At 34.9% G+C, this 16,776-nt stretch overlaps 1 protein-coding gene across 5 annotated transcripts in view; it reads left to right on the top strand.

The window, feature by feature from the left end:
• The window catches only part of LOC145668068 (protein Loquacious-like), a 136,959-nt gene extending 120,692 nt beyond the window's left edge, over positions 1–16,267 (top strand). For all 5 annotated transcript variants that reach the window (XM_081735571.1, XM_081735574.1, XM_081735573.1 and 2 more), the window contains exons 7-8: positions 466–571; positions 11,867–16,267. In XM_081735571.1, coding sequence (XP_081591697.1) covers positions 466–571; positions 11,867–12,000 — 240 coding nt within the window. In that variant the 3' untranslated portion in view covers positions 12,001–16,267. The remainder of the gene's footprint in view (positions 1–465; positions 572–11,866) is intronic.
• The last annotated feature ends 509 nt before the right edge of the window (positions 16,268–16,776 follow it).

The raw sequence follows: 16,776 nt of genomic DNA, 5'->3' as shown, positions 1-16,776 counted from the left end.
ACTACCTGAAGTCAACCATGCCAAATTGGTCTAAGTTAAAGTAGTCAAACGAAAAGTGCCTGACAGAAGGCAGCAGTTTTTCCAGTAGTCAGGGTGGGAAAATCAAAGTGACTGTTATGGCAACATTGATATTAATCCCGAACGCTACCAAGATGATTTAAGTGGCTGAGAAATACTGTGGCGTGGAAAGCAATTGAAAGCTACTACACTATTTTCACAAGTTTGCTGATAAGTAAAATTTAACGTGTTTTAGATATGATTTGACATAAATTGCATGGAAGTTTACATGTTTTAATTAATATAATATCCTTTTAAAATGTTCTAAACCGAGATTATTCATCTAAGTAACTGTATTAGATAAATTACAGTTATCTAAAATACTTTTTGTTATTTTCATCACAAAATCTATTTAAAAAGTAATATTTTGTGTTACGATTACGTAATTAACGCATTTTTTATACCTAGGATGAAGACATTGTTTCAATTGTGGATCCAGTGTCATATTTAGAAGCCGTAATTGATGAATTACAACTTTCTGTTGATTATGAAGTTGTTCCATCTACAAATCAAGGTAAGAACTTTACTTGTTAAGGGCAAAATAAGTCTTTGATTGTGTTCTGAAACTACAACCTTCATCAGGTGTGACAAAATGTTTGGGCAAAAATTGCTGATACTTGCACCAACTGATTTTTACCTCTAGGTGCATTATTTTCCCTCGTCTGTAACAATGATGTCGAACTTTTGATCAATAAGGTGATCTTTACAAGTGAAAACATCAAACGAGATAGTACCAGGATTCGTTATATGCACACGTTTTCCACGTGGGAGAACCAGGGTCATTCTCAATGGGAGTTCATGTAGTTCGGATTTCACATTAAACTGTAAGATCCACGTCTCTTATAGTGTCGGTGCTGAAAGGAACGTGAAACTCCAATCGACATACTCGCTGAAAATCCAACACAAGAAAGCAGTTTTATATATATTCTATTTACTCGTACGTCGTCAACTTTTGAACCTTGTTCATTTCGTAAGCATGAGCGTTTAAAAGATTCGAGAAAAAAAAAAGTATCAAATGAACGTTTCAAATTTGTACCGTCAAAAATAATAAAATTCTAATGATCACTATGTTTAAACTTGTATGTTAGATGATGAATGTAGGTACTCAGTGTCACCAACCAATATGTTTATTGGTATTGTTTAAATTATAATTATGCCATTTATACATTAACAATAATCACAGTTGTCGCTAATGATAGTTGCAAAACTGAATACCTATCATTCGTCTTAATCTGTCACTTTTAACAGAGAAAAATTAAAAATTTTTATTTTGTCCTTCTCTGCCTTTGAAACCTCAATCTTTCTTCGTGAACAAGTCTGACGATGTTGAGTCGAAATATTGTAGATATAACCAGCGGCGCAAATCAGTCTTCAACATTGGGGGGAAGGGGAGTAAGACGTTCGCATATTATTATTATTATTATTTTAAGCTATATTCAAAATATTTATGAAATTAAAAAAAAAGCAATCCTGTGGAGGATCAGGGGAGTAGAGTTTTCTTCAACATTGGTAGGCGGACAGATTTGAGGCTTATTCTGGGAGGACATCAATGTCATCTAACTCCTTTGTGCCAATCGGACACAAATCATCACATTTCTCCCCAAAAAACACATTTTAAATCTTATTATTGGGAGGACAGTTCCCCTCAGTTCCAAGATTGGAGGGGACATGTCCCCCTCATTCCCCCGGGATTTGCGCCAGTGGATATACATGGAAGGATACACTTTTAATTTCCACTCTGAAGCTTCTTCAGTATACACTTATACATTAAAAAAAATATTTACATTTCATGATTGAATTACTATAGGTAGTGATCAATGCATGAGGTGGCATAGGTCATGTAATATATTTAAAAATCAAGGTGGCTGCTTCCCTTTTCTGGCTGGTTGCGTTGTCTCTAAAGGAGATGATGAGAAAATTCATACATGCCTCTCATTATCCAAATCTGGGACCTGTACTGTAGTAAAGAAATTTTATATCTAGTGCAAAGCCCGGAGAACTGCATTCAAATTTTGCCTTCGTTTACAGAATGTTAGAGGGAATTATTTATTGGCTTAGCTCTTATTTTCCGATTCTCTAGGTTTTTACATATTTGTAGTTACAAAGAACCAAAATTTTCTACAATCACAATTTTGTATAGTTTTCTGTCTAGTAGAAAAATAGGAAAGATAAAAATATAACTTTTTTTTCTAAATACGATAATTCCTTCTCCAATTATCACTGTGGGCTTATATTATAGCAATGGCTATCTTCTACAATTCCATGGACATTAGATCGTAGTAAATAATTATAATATAAAGCTTGGGTGACAGAAATAAAAGTACGCAGAAGTTGCGAAGGAAACACCTACTACCGTTTATTGCTTTTTTTTTTTTTTTTTTCACGGACGCTACTAAAAATAACATCATCATCAATGTCCGCTATTTTGGATGTTTATGTTTATTTTAGCAAAAAGCACAATTACCGAGGTAAAAAAGGACACTTGTTTAAGAGGATGCGACAAGGAATGCGTTGTTTAAGAACATTCTTTCTCACACATGCGGCTGACATTTATCTCCCTCATTCTGCTGAGCCATGCAAAAGTGAGTTCCAAGTTGACAGAGAAATCTAATACAGAGAAAATATAAAACTAGCTAGCTACAGAAAACATAAACATCTTAACAAAATCCAGCTTATCTGATTCATTCGGCGTTTGGTCACCTTTAGGCTATAATACATAGGGTTGTGAATAATCCAGTTTAAAAAAATAAAATAAAATAAATCAGTCCAGTGGGTTCTATTGGATAAAATTGCGTTTTATTGGGCAAAATTGGGTTTTATTAAATTTTGTACGTACATCTAAAATTGCACTGGATTCACTGCTCTAAGGCTGACCATAAATGTTCAGGTCGGAGAATTGATTTGGCTTTGTGTGCAGTGGAACATTGTCATCTTGGAAGATTGCGTCATTATTATTGATTTGTGCAGTAACAAACACTTCTGGGAGGTATAATTTTGCCGTAAATTTCCATACGGGTGTACATCCAGAAGTGTCCCTTGCTGTACCATATGTGATAAGGCAAGCCTTATCACAGGTGTTTTCTGTTATTGTTTTCTAGCTTCATGTGTGAATTGTTAATTGTGCATCGTTTTCCTTTATTTATTATTGTGATCTAAATTGATTGATTTCTTAATATTTTGTATTATATTCTGTGGTAATTGTTTTCCATTCTATCGTGTATAATATACATGATAAACGAATATATAACTTAGATAACGGGGTTGTGTTTCTGCACCATAAAATTTTGTCGTTCTTTTCTTTTCTAAAAACTATCATATCCTATATTTTTTTATTAATCAACTTGTAATGAGTGAAAAGTTTTATTCGAAATAATCCTACAAAATAAATTATTCACAACGAAACAATATTAAGAACTCTGCTTATTGCTTAGAAATAGTTAGGTATCAATTGTAATTTTTGTGATCAAAAATGTAGCGGAAAATATGAGAAGCTCTAGAGGTTTATTTTTCAGATAGTAGCTTTGCGTCATGTAATCGCTAACACTCTCGCCTTTAGTGCAAGCGGTTTCATGTTTTATTCTCGGTAAGGATACTTGATCGGAAAGGTGGAAAAGCCTTTTTAGGATAGTCATCTGGACTGAGGATTTCCTCATCCCCATCAGGCCAATGGCGGAATGGTACCTAATATAAAAACGTCCCCGGCTGCTTTCTTCCTTTCCCTTTTTCCATGGTAGTGTGATCGCCGAAGGACATCCCTCATACATGACGGGCAAAAGTAGCCATAAATGCCGAAAGCTCAGAAATTCAATTCCTAATTCCGTAATTTTTTCGATGATTAAGAGGGCTTGAAATACTGTTTGCTTGCTAAATTCTTATCCAGCAGTTAATATTTGCACGATATCACATTTGGAGTAAGAACGACAATGTTTCTAATGAGCAATATTAACGTATCCCATTTGTTAAGCTAGCATTATAAAGAGCTCTTTACATTGTTCTCTAGCTGAAATAAGTAACTGTATATATAGTTTATATAGTAATAAATGGACGGAGAATATTTAAACGTCGACGTGATAAATAATGATTCGAAAACGAAGACTGATTAGTAGTGTATTTAATAGACTTCAATTAGGTGCTGTGTAGTAGAAGCTGATGATGTTGCTATTTGTAAATATATATGGTTTGTCCAATAGTATCAGGATTAAAGTCACAACAAAAAATGTATTGAAGATATACGTAGTGCGGCAATTTGAAGTCAAGACTGATTTTTTCCTCAGCATGTGACGCAGCTATCCAAGTGAACTGTGGTGTAAACAAAACAGGAATGTTTTATGAGTAACTAATACTAAGTGCATTGATCTTGACTGGTAATTACGTGTGTGAGCCTGATGAGTGTAAACAAATGTAGCTAAGTTGCGTCGTGAGTTCAACATGGAACAAAGAACGAATATCAAGTTTTGTGCCCGTCTGGATAATACTGCTACAGAAATGTATCAAATGTTGCAGCAAGTGTATGGGGTCACCCCGTGCGCGTGTATGTGCATGGCACAGGCGTTTCAGGGAGGGACAGGAGTCAATTGAAGACGACGAACATTCGGGTGCAGCAAGGACAATGAGAAGACAGGAATTGGTGAAGAAAGTGAGGACACTGATCACGGAAGACCGAAATGCGACACTGAATCCTTGCTGAGGAGTTGCACGTGAAGAAAGAAACTGTGCGACAAATAATAACCCACGATCTCAACAAGAGAAAGGTCTATGCCCACAATTGACTACAACCGCCAATACGAATCCTAACTTCCTCCTTTTATCGTTCCTGGAGATGAGACATGGGTTTTTCAATAGGACCCATAGACAAAATTTTCAATGCAGTTGTGGGAGAAAAACAGGAAGGTAGTATCGTAGGCAAATATGGTTTAGGCGAAAGAAATGAAAGGGGAGAGGGACTGGTGAATTTCTGTAGACAGAATTCACTAGTAATTGGGAACACTTGGTTCAATCAGCACAAGAGAAGAAGATATACATGGAAATCACCAATAGACGGCGGAAGATATCAGATAGACTATGTTATGATTCAGGACAGGTATCGGAATAGCTTAAAGAACGCGAAGACCCTTCCCGGGGCTGATATTTTCTCTGATCATAATCTTGTGCTGGCCGAAGTAGATATTCAACTGAAAAATGTAGGCAGAAGAAAAGTAGGTAACAAAGTATTGAATACTGAAAAGTTGAAAAACGAGGAAATAAGAAATCTTTTCGCTGAAAAATTCGAAGAAAAATGTTCAAACGAGAAAAGGATAGGCGCAGGTAGTAACGCACGGTGGGAACATATTAAACGTTGCTTACAGCAGGCTGCAGAAGAAGCAGTAGGTTACCGCGAACACAAAACTGCTAAGAAACCATGGGTTACAGAGCAAATGTTGCAGAAAATGAGGGAGAGGAAGATGTGGAAACAGGTTGATACAGAAGAGGGCAGAAAGATGTATAGAAAGTTAAATAATGCATTACGAAGAGAAACAGACAAAGCGAGGGAAGAGTTTTACAAAAGAAAATGCGAGGACATAGAAGAATTAGAAAGAGTTGGGAAATATGAGGAAATGTACAAGGAGGTGAAATCTATGAAATTTCGGAGGAAACAAGGGAGTATCATGATGGCAGTAGAAAATAAGAATGGGAAGGTAGTCAGCGAGAGAAATGAGGTCATAGGAAGGTGGAAAGAATACGTTGAAGACTTATATGAGAGTAGGGATAGACCGTGTAGCCTAAATGTTGAAGTGGAAAATGAAGTAGGTGAGGATGATAAAGGTTTTAGTATTCTTCGGGATGAGTTTGAAAAGGCTATATCCGAGATTAGGAATGGAAAGGCAACAGGAATAGATAACATACCAATTGAATTCATTAAAAATATAGGAGACAAGGGAAAGAAAGAATTGTGGCGACTATGCAATGAAATATATGAAACAGGAGAATGGCCAGGAGACTTTCTGAAAACGATCATGATACCGATGGCTAAGAAATCGAACCCAAAGAGATGTGAGGATTATAGAACTATTAGTCTCATATCTCATGCAGCTAAAATTCTGCTCCGAATACTAAACAGAAGGTTATATGGAAGAACAAATAAAGATGTTGAGGAAGAGCAGTTCGGGTTCAGAAGAGGCAAGGGCACAAGAGATGCTATTGGATTATTAAGGGTGATCGGTGAAAGATTTATAGAAAAAGGGAAAGAGGTGTATGTTGTATTTATTGATCTAGAAAAGGCTTTTGACCGCGTGAATTGGGAATTGTTGTTGGGAGTTCTAACAAAGATAGGGTTGGAATGGAAAGATAGAAGACTCATAATAAACTTATACATGAACCAACAAGTAAGTGTTAGGATAGGGCAAGAACTGACGGAAGAGAGTGCAATTGGAAGGGAAGTTCGACAAGGATGCTGCCTCTCGCCAACACTATTTAATGTCTATCTAGAAGAGATAGTGAAAAAGAGCCTACATGATGATGGCATTTCGGTAGGAGGAAGAATGATTAGATGCATAAGATTTGCAGACGATATGGCGCTTGTTGCAGAATCTGAAAAGAAAATCAATAAAATGTTAGAAAAAATGAGAAGGGGCTTTGAAGAATATGGGATGAAAATAAATGTTAGAAAGACAAAAGCCATGGTGATTGGAACGAAGGGGTCTGTGTCAAATATAAAAGTAGGAGGGGAGAAAATAGAACAAGTGAATAGTTTTCGATACCTGGGTAGTGTTCTTAGTAATGACATAAAATGCGAACGTGAAATAAAAGCAAGGATAGGAATGGCGAAAGAAGCCTTTAAAAGAAAGAAAAGTCTGTTTTGTGGGACCTTGAACAAAGAGTTGAGAAAAAGACTCATAAAATGCTTCGTGTGGAGTGTTGTGCTGTATGGGGCGGAAACGTGGACATTGCGTAAGGGTGACGAAAATCGACTGGAAGCCTTCGAAATGTGGGTATGGAGAAGAATGGAAAGAGTTAGATGGGTCGAGCGGAAAACGAATGAGAGAGTGTTAGAAATGGTGGGTGAGAAAAGAACACTTTTAGATATTATTAGGAAGAGGAAGAGAAACTGGTTGGGACATTGCCTAAGAAGAGATTGTATCATGAGGGACGTCCTAGAGGGTATGGTGGCGGGAAAGAGAGGGAGGGGGGAGGGGGCGAAGGAGACTACAATTAATGGATGATATTAACACAGAAAGATCATACGCGAAGACGAGAAGGTTAGCGGAGGACCGTGGAGCATGGAAGCTTCTCAGCTGCGGCAAGTGACCTGCCAATAAAGGCAGAATACCTATGATGATGATGACATAGACAAAACGTCAAGACTGCAGAGTGGAAGTCTCCTAACTCTCCATAAGGAAAAAAATGAAAAAAAAAACTGCACCATTCAAAATCCAAAATCAAACTTTTGCTCATTATTTTTCACGATAGTAAGGGCATAATGCATAAGGAATTTGTACCTACAGGACAGACAGTTAATGCCTCATTTTACCTTGAGGTGTTGAAGTGGCTTCTGCAACGTATCAAATGTGTGAGGCACGAGTATCAGGGTGATGTTCAGTGGCGTCTGTTCCATGGAAATGCTCCAAGTCATATGACAGTGATTGTGCAAGACATTTTGTCCCAAAAAAGGATTTGTGTGTTACCCCACTCTCCCTATTCACCAGATCTGGCCCCGTGCAATTATTTTCTATTTCCTGTACTCAAATCTGCACTGAAAGGTTCGTACTTTGATGACGTAACGGCCACCAAGAGATCTATGGCAAGGGTTTTTAACACCATTCCATGAAAGGAATTCCAGCAATCCTTCTATGCACTGACGGCCAGTACACAACGATGTATGGATACAGAAGGGTCGTACTTTGAATGATCCAAGGTAACAAACTTTCTATTTTTACTCTCTTTTTTTCTGCAGCTCCAGTCTTGATTTCAAATTGACGCACTGTGTATGTACAGTAAGTTAATATGTTTCAAAATATTACCTTCCTGCATCAATACACCGTTGCCAGCGCTTTTTCCGGTCTTCATACACATCTTGGAAGTTGGCAACCGCAATGCTGTTCAAGCACGTCGTCGAAGACGCTTGAACAGCACCAGTCATCCCAAAACAATATTCTTTCCGACTTTTTTGGTGCAAGAGAACAAAAAGAGATCTGAAGAGAGAGGAGCCAGATCTGGACTGTAGGATGGTTGGGACAGTGTTGCAATGTTGTGTTTGACCAGTACCTACCTCACAGTTAACGACGTTCGAGCACATCTGCGTGAAATTTCCGTTCACTGTTTGTCCCGCAGACACAATCTGCTGTTCGTCCTCGATCTTTGCCCTGGCCATCTTTGATTTTTTTTTTTTTTTTTTTTTCACTGGAGTCAGCTTCGTCTTTCAATCATATGGAAAGAATCCGTAGCGAATTTGTTCAATTTAACGGCAATATGATGGCATAACGCTGCTCAATTTCGCATTTGCATTTTCGCTCTCTACGCGAGCACTAAACACACTTTATGCGAGATGTATATATTCCAACGACTTGGAGGCAAGTGACACGATTCTCCTAGCTTTCATCCCATCGATTGAGACTTCCTTCCACCCCTTCCCATTGGCCGGAGAAAATCACAATACGTAAAGGACAATACCCTGTACATTAAGCATATGTTACTAAGCTCAACTACTGCTTATCTGCTTTTGACAATGCCATGACTGATGTTCTTAACCTGTTTTGTGTGTACTGTATCCACGTGTTTGTTGCTTGGTTACAGGAACAAGTATACTGCGATATTCTATCTAGTAAATTAGTTTGATGAGAAATAATAGTATATTTAAGTTCTCGGATAATTGTTTCAAATTTAATTAACGTGACGAGATAGTATCTAACTCTAGTAGGCTTCGTTATGGTCCCCAACTTGAATTTGGATTGAAATTCTAACATATTCTACCTCTTGTTCTAATGAAATGAACTGCCAGAACCTCTAAGCAAGTCTTGGAGAGAAGGAAGAAGGTTTTACATAGGCCTCACTTGGTTACTTAAATTGTTTACTTATTATTGACAGTACTTCCTTCAACAACAATAACAGGACCAACGGTAGGAAGTAGGCAGTCCGTTGCATACGCCTCTTTGGGCGTTCGTCACATATAAACCCATGATATAAATCAGATGATAGTCTTCAATCATCGGCAGTATATGCTTATTGTTCCTGGCACCATTCTTCCCCTCATCGCGATGGCAGAGGTGATCAAAGGTTTGGAAATCAACACGAATGTTGAAGTTATGCGCGTCTTTGGATTGTGATTGCAGAAACAGGTCTTCCTAGATACTAATCGAGTTCTGTAGTCAGTTATGTCGCATTATCTCTGCGCATTTTCGACAGTCTCCCTCAATGTTTCTTGGTTTCCGTCCACAATAACTCATCTCTGATGGTGTCTCATCATGATATCTGTATAGTGTCGTCACCTTTAATACTATTGTTCTCGATAAAGCTAAAACATTGGCAGTTTAGGATACAGATACTCCAATTAACACTCACAATATGTCCGTCCCCTTTGAAAATCGTAGAGGGCTCCTATTCCCCAACTTAAACGTCTTTCCTACTGCACACATTAATGCATGCTGCGTTGTATAACTCATATAGAGATTCCGCTAACGAGGAGTACTGAAGGTCTATTTAAAAATAATAAATGTGTGACAGTTTCGCCAACTAACTGAATATATTGGCTTCATCAGACACTGTAAAAACAAGAGAGAATTGCACCCAAACATAACAGGATTCTGGAAAATGGTTCTGAACACTGATTGGCTCATCAAAACAGATTCATCCAATCACAACAAAAGTTGCTAACTGTAACGGAAATTACTAGCAACATGTTTAGTTTGATCAAATCTTATTTTTATTTAAGTTATACATACTTAGTCCCAAAGATTGAAGGAGCAGCATTCAGAAAGATATTACATGTACAATTATTTATGTAATTTTATAAAGCTTATTTTACTACTGTCATATTGATAATACAGTTCCTCTAGGTGGGAAAGTATTATTTTGTTTGCAATGAACTGAACACATTTGGTGTGTTTATAACAAATTTTCTTTGACATTAAGAATGGAATAGAATAAAATAGAATATTTTATTGTCATTGAGCTTTACAAACAATAAACAACGTCCAAATGAGATATACATATAGACAGTGGCGGTGATTGGACGTTAAAAGTTGGGGGGCAAGAAATAATCTGAATATTTGTATATCAATATTAGTTTTCCTGGTTGTTTCTAACACTTTGACGAAATGGTGTATAACTAATAGGGTACTATCTTTTTCAGTTAAAATAGCGTATATCGTATTTCATATTTTATTAAGTAAATTGACAAGAGCAACGCAAGTAGGTACTAGCCCTTTGTACTTTTAAACAACGAAGGTGTAAGAACAGATTTGATTCCTTGCTGATAAACATCTTATAATTCTGTCTGGAAAATTGTGTGATCAGATTATTTAATAACAAATTTGCATAGCAAATAAATAGAAAGGATACTATTAATCATAATAATGAATAATGACAGTTTAGGAACAATGATTTTTGTGCAATTAAAGAATACTTGAAAGTTTTTTTCTTTTCTCTCTTTTTTTTTTTTTTCTTTCTTTCTTCGAAATGTTCTCTCAATTAGTTTCAAAGTGGCTGACTAACATATCGAACCCTTGTAAGAAGACATGAAAGACGCTTGAATTGTTGCGCTCCAGTAAGTAATTTTTGGGCCATTCCGTGGCAATTAAATTGTAATTCCTGTAGCTTTCTTAACTCCATGGCAAGACAAATAACTAATACGTACTTACGCAACGGTAAAGTATGGCACCATTTTTTTCTGTGAACCAGTAATCCATACAAAAACTTTACATTCCCAAATGAAACTATGTACATTAAGGGGTTACTTCAAAAAAGTGGGGAAACTGCCTCCTCATGCTCCCCCCTAATCGCCGCTTCTGTATATAGATATGAATAAGAAAAAAAGTCATAACATCATTCAGTTGCTGGTTAATACTATACCAAGCAGTCTAGTAATATTTGAAATAAAAGGACACTACAAACTGCGGTACAGTTTCTTCACATTCACTGAACTCCTGAATTGAGTAATATGGATTTGCCGAGTATATATATAATAAACCTTTAACGGTAGCTGCTGTATGGAGGTTGTTAAATTATTAAACAGCTTCGGTCCTAATACTAAATAACTATTTTTGATCTTCGATAATCTAGTAAAGGGTATATCAATTTTCTTACACCATCTAGTATTATATGTACTTCATCCCTAGGTGTCATATTTTCAGGGTTTTGCTTAGTGTAAAGTAGCACTTGATAAATATATAAATTAACTACCGTCATTATCTTAAGCCTGATAAATAGTGGTTTATAGTGTTCTTTATCATGTGTTCCAACGATAATCCTGATGGCTTTCTTTTGCAAACCTAGGGCATCATGTGCTTGGCTACTGTTACCCCAAAGCAAAATCCCACATCCAATTATCTCAAAATTAAAAATTCGATAAATAATGATTAAAATATTACATTAAAAATATGTAGTTTCAGTACATAGTATTATGTTAACTCGGAATTGTAATTTTACTTTTAAAGGAACAAACAAAGTAAACCGTGAATAAAACAAGCAAATTGAGTTTTTTCTTACTTACTACCTCCAGGTTTTTTTTTCTATTAGGATTCAGATGTACGGTCTTGTTCCATATATTCGGTGATGTCTTTATTGTTGTTGTTATTATTATTATTATTATAACTCATATTTTCTCATTTACGTTTAGGCGAGATACTTACTTTGGTGTCAATCCCGACTGTAGTGCCAACGTGTGTACTTGCTTCAGGAAAATCATTCGAAGAGTCTAAGGAAGCCGCAGCAAGAAGAACCTTGTATCATTTATCTATAATGGCGAAGTAACGAAATGAATTTTTAAAATAATCTCAATTGTCATTGTGCAGTTTACGATAGTTGACCAAAAAAATCAAGTTTTCTATTCTTTTTAGTTCTCATAAGAGATGTTTGTTTGTATTAAAGTAGTAGATTTGTTTGTGTTCAACATAATGTAAAAGGAAGCAAATATAACATGATTGTATATTGGCGTGCTGTAAAGAAGCTATCACTGACATATTTTGTTGAATGTTACTTTTAATTGACAGTGTGGCAACGCTGTGCGTATGCGTTGGATATGCTTATCTAACAGTATTGAAGTTAACAATTTTATCATTCGCACTCATATTTATTATGGGTTATATATATGCGAATTAGTTATTGTTTTAGTTTTAACATTGAAGTCCTAAGAAATTGCAGATAATCGATAGGTGAATTGTTAATTTTGCAATAGCTTTACTTTTGTTGATTAATCATCTTTACGAAGGCAGGTTGTAGCGAAATACAAAATAAAAATAAAAGTAATACCATTACAATTTAGTATTAGTTATTAGACCATTAATATTTAACAGGATAGATATACTTTCAAACTGTGAAGATATCATTGTTACAAAGGTATTAAAATTAACCTTCAGCGTGAGTACTCTGAACAAGAAATGAAATGGTACAGCAGTATAAGATATTTTGTGAAATTTTACAGTGAAAACTACATCATGGCTGTATTTACATTTCATAATTTGCTAGTCTCCATATTTAGTACTTGTGTAATTAATTCCCATTTATCTTATCCACTACTAATCCCAATTTCCTTATCTGTACCTTGAAAATGCTGCCAGTAATAGTAATGGAAACTTGGCTATTGGTATGACGAATAGTTCAGTAAATTCGAATTCGAAATGAGAAAAGAAAAATGTGTAAATTTTGGTTTACATATATTTGAAGGCATCATTTTAATTAACTTACTTTAATTTTGTCAGTATAATATGTACAGAATATGAATGTATTATATGCGTAATACAAAATGAAATGTTAAGACAACATTAACTGATAAGCAAATACGTTCGGTAGGAGAGTGATCTTACAAATATGAATTTAGCAATCTCTTGTAGTTGTTGGTAAAATGTTTGATTGTAAGATAATTCTAGCACCTGTAATGTATAGAATCGTTATTGATTTAAGAAGCACTAATTAATCATTAGGAATGAAGCATAGACTCAGACATATTGTCATGATTAATATCAGTTTAGGATATATACGGTTGCCACATGGGAATTCTGAAGTGTTAATAGAAAATTGGATTATTTACCATCAAACAATAAAATCATAACCACAGTATAGCATCAGAGTATGCAATTGACGCTTGCTGCAAACTATGAATATAAAGATGTTGACCAATGCATTACTGTAAGTACAAAATTTTACCGTAATGTAAGTACCAAAGTTATGCCGAATATTTTCAAAAAAATTATTTAAATTTAGTATATTGAATAAAGGATCTTCCTTAGCGGAATTCGTTAGTTCAGTAGATAAGCCATCATCATGAAAAGGGCAAACATTTCTGCAGGATTGCAGAGTTTCCTAACCAATGACATTTACAAATAACAACAACTAAAATTAAAAAATTTAAATTACTGAATTTAGGGATTGGCTTCATGAAATGATTTGGTGCATAAAATGAAAGGACATACTATCATTATGATAGAGAAGGACGAATATATTATTAGCTAAAATCATCAATAATGATTATATAGAGGTCAATACTCCATGAAGAAATAAGAAAAGTGGACAGCTTAGTAGATGAATCGTGATTGATCAACAACCAATTAGCGAAACGGATTAATACTCCCATTGGTTTCCCAAAGGTATATGAAGTGTGTTTTTCCCTTTGGCCCATAGTATCAAGGAGACATTTTACTAACACAATAGTAAAATGTTCAACGGAAAATATAAAGAAATTCAAGTATTTCACAAATAATAGTCAAGGTCTTTAAAAAGAAAAAAAAATGCATTGTTAAATGTAGATCGATGTTTAATTCTCTTTTTCTAAATAGAATACATTTGAATTTCGTTAAAGGACAATAGATCGAATGATGGAAGCTAATGAAACTACGAAAGTATTACAATTATGCTTATCCACCAACTACTTTATATGTAAAAATAAAATGAATGAACTTGTTTAATTCTTATTACAATATTGCAAGCGGTGATAATATTTAATAAGAAACAAGCATAAAGACTAATACTCACCGCAGAAACAGCAGAGTTTTCGTCTACATATAAGAAGTGCTTTCGGAAGAACCTTCCTCCATCAACTCACTTAAATTTAAAAAAAAATGAATTTTAATATGATGATGATGGAGAAAGGTTTTTCTGAAAACACTTCTTACATGTAGAAGAAAACTCTGCTGTTTCTGCAGTGATTATTAGCCTTTTTCCTTGTTTCTTATTATGTTTAATTCTTTTTGTCTAAACCTGCAAACATAATACATTTGAATTTGTTTAAAGATAACAGATCCAATGATGTGGAAGCCAATAAATCTACGAAAATATTAGAACTATGTACATCCACCAACTACGTGAAAATAAAATGTATAAACATGTTTAATTTTTTCTGTAAACTTGGAAATAGAATGCATTTGAATTTGGTTAGAGGACAATAGATCCAATGATGTGGCAGCTAATGAAACTACCAAAATTATGTTTATCTACAATTATTTTATATTTGAGAATAATATATATAAACATGTTGAAGGTTTGGGCATGGGTAGTCCTGTTTTCCTTCTATCACCAAAGATAGTCATGAACCATTTTGAAAGAAACAAAATTCTTAAATGCAAGAAAGTTCAAACACGTTAGCTACTACAAGTATGTAAATGATTAGTTATACGTGTACAAAAAAGACGAAGAATTACAGAATTTAGTATTCGAATTCAATAAAATAACTCGAAAATCAAATTCACTTCCAAGCTAGAAAGTAATAATAACATTAATTTTTCAATATCTAACAACTGCCACGTTTGATTCAAAATTTTTTCCTGTAACATAGAATTTGTGTGTATGTTTCTATATACTTTTACTGTTTTTTATTGTATTTTTAATGTATGACGAATGAAGACTAATAAAATAATAAGTCAAATCAAAACAAATTATATAGAAAACCAAATATTTGCGACTACTACATCCATAAGGAATCGGCATATACACACCAACAAAATTCCAAAATATTGGTAGCATTTAACGAGAAAACAAATGTCTAAAAATGATGCATATACGGATTGATAAATTTTTATGTGCTGAACGAAATGATATGCATGAGTGTAAAACCTTATGCGTAGTTTTCGAGAAAAATGAGGAAACACAAATTTATCTGTAAAGCTAAAAATTGATGCTGTAGGAAAACCATGTCACTTATGCAGGTGCACATCTAGAAATTTTTGTTGGGAGGGGTCCAAGCTTTGAGGGGGGGGGGAGAGTCTAATACTACAAATCACTACGTCTATTTAGTATTGAACGGATATTGTTCTGCAACCGAAAAGACGATAATTGTACAATACTTCCACCTGTATTTTCAGAAAAAAGTGATAGAACTATATTGTTTTTTATAAGATGAAGTGTTAAGATCAAATTTTCATGCTACATCAATAGTTTCCTTATTAAACAAGTGTAGTTTTATTTAGTACAAATGTATGTTGAGTTACGAAGTTATTTTGGGGCTGTCCGGACCCGGTGAATCCTTGCTCCCCCTGCATTTACGTATTAAGGCAGAGATAAAAGTGAGGGGGGAACGTGGGGAATGCCGTTCCCCCACCTCGAAAAAATATGTACGGCGTGCCCCCAGTTCCTAAAAATGGGCAAAGATAGGCAGGGAGACGACATGACGTCATGCCGCTACTTACCGTCTCCATGCCTTTTCAGATTCACTTTTACCCCTATATTAAGATGAAACTGATTGAAGTATTCCTTAATTAAGCTGTTCATTATGAGACAACAGAACCCTAGTTCATAGTATGGTTAATTACATAAAGTGTAAAAGTCTTGAATGTTAATTTCTATTTAACTACAATATTGCCCAAGATGAGACTATCAGTTGCTCGATGTCATAGAGCTGAACAAAATAATATTGTGGATAAATTTTCGTGTGTAGTGTTCAAGAAAATAATAATAATAATAAATGTGGCGGTATAAAGTCTGTTGTTCGTTCCTAATAATTGACACCTTTTATTTTGCTGGAAGAAAGTGAAGGAAGTATTTAGATACTTTGTAAGTAGCAAAATACAGTATTAACTAATAGATTATATACATCATTGTTTATCTTTTCCTAGTGGTGACAGACATGCTCCTTTACCCTGAATATATCATTGTTTACCTTTTCCTAATGGGGACAGACATGTTCTTTTACGCACATACTACTAGTAAAATCGAATGATTGAATCAGCCTTTTATTGAGGTCATACGTTGTGGTCACATTAAAACAAGATCCCTAAGACCAGTTGAAGACAACATTAAATGTAGGTTAAAAAGAAAGAAGAAAAAAAAAAGTTATAGCATGGAAACATTGAATAATTGGAAGAAATAACCTATAGGGTAAGGCACCTGTAATCACCACTTTAAAGGGAGAAAATTACTCTTTATAAAATTATATAAAATTACCATTTATATAATATGGCATATATGGTAACGTAGAGTAAGTATTGCGTCTTTTCAACTATGATTTAGCTCCGAAAGATTCACGGTGCTCTCAGTAGAGCGAAAAAGAGTAATTTTCTCTCTTTAAAGTGGTGATTACAGGTGCCGTTACCCTATAGG

The sequence above is a fragment of the Thermobia domestica genome, chromosome 13 (assembly GCF_964235325.1).
Source record: "Thermobia domestica chromosome 13, izTheDome1.hap1.1, whole genome shotgun sequence".
In the NCBI taxonomy this organism is placed as follows: Eukaryota; Metazoa; Arthropoda; class Insecta; order Zygentoma; family Lepismatidae; genus Thermobia; species Thermobia domestica.
This window is presented reverse-complemented; position numbering and strand designations above follow the sequence as displayed.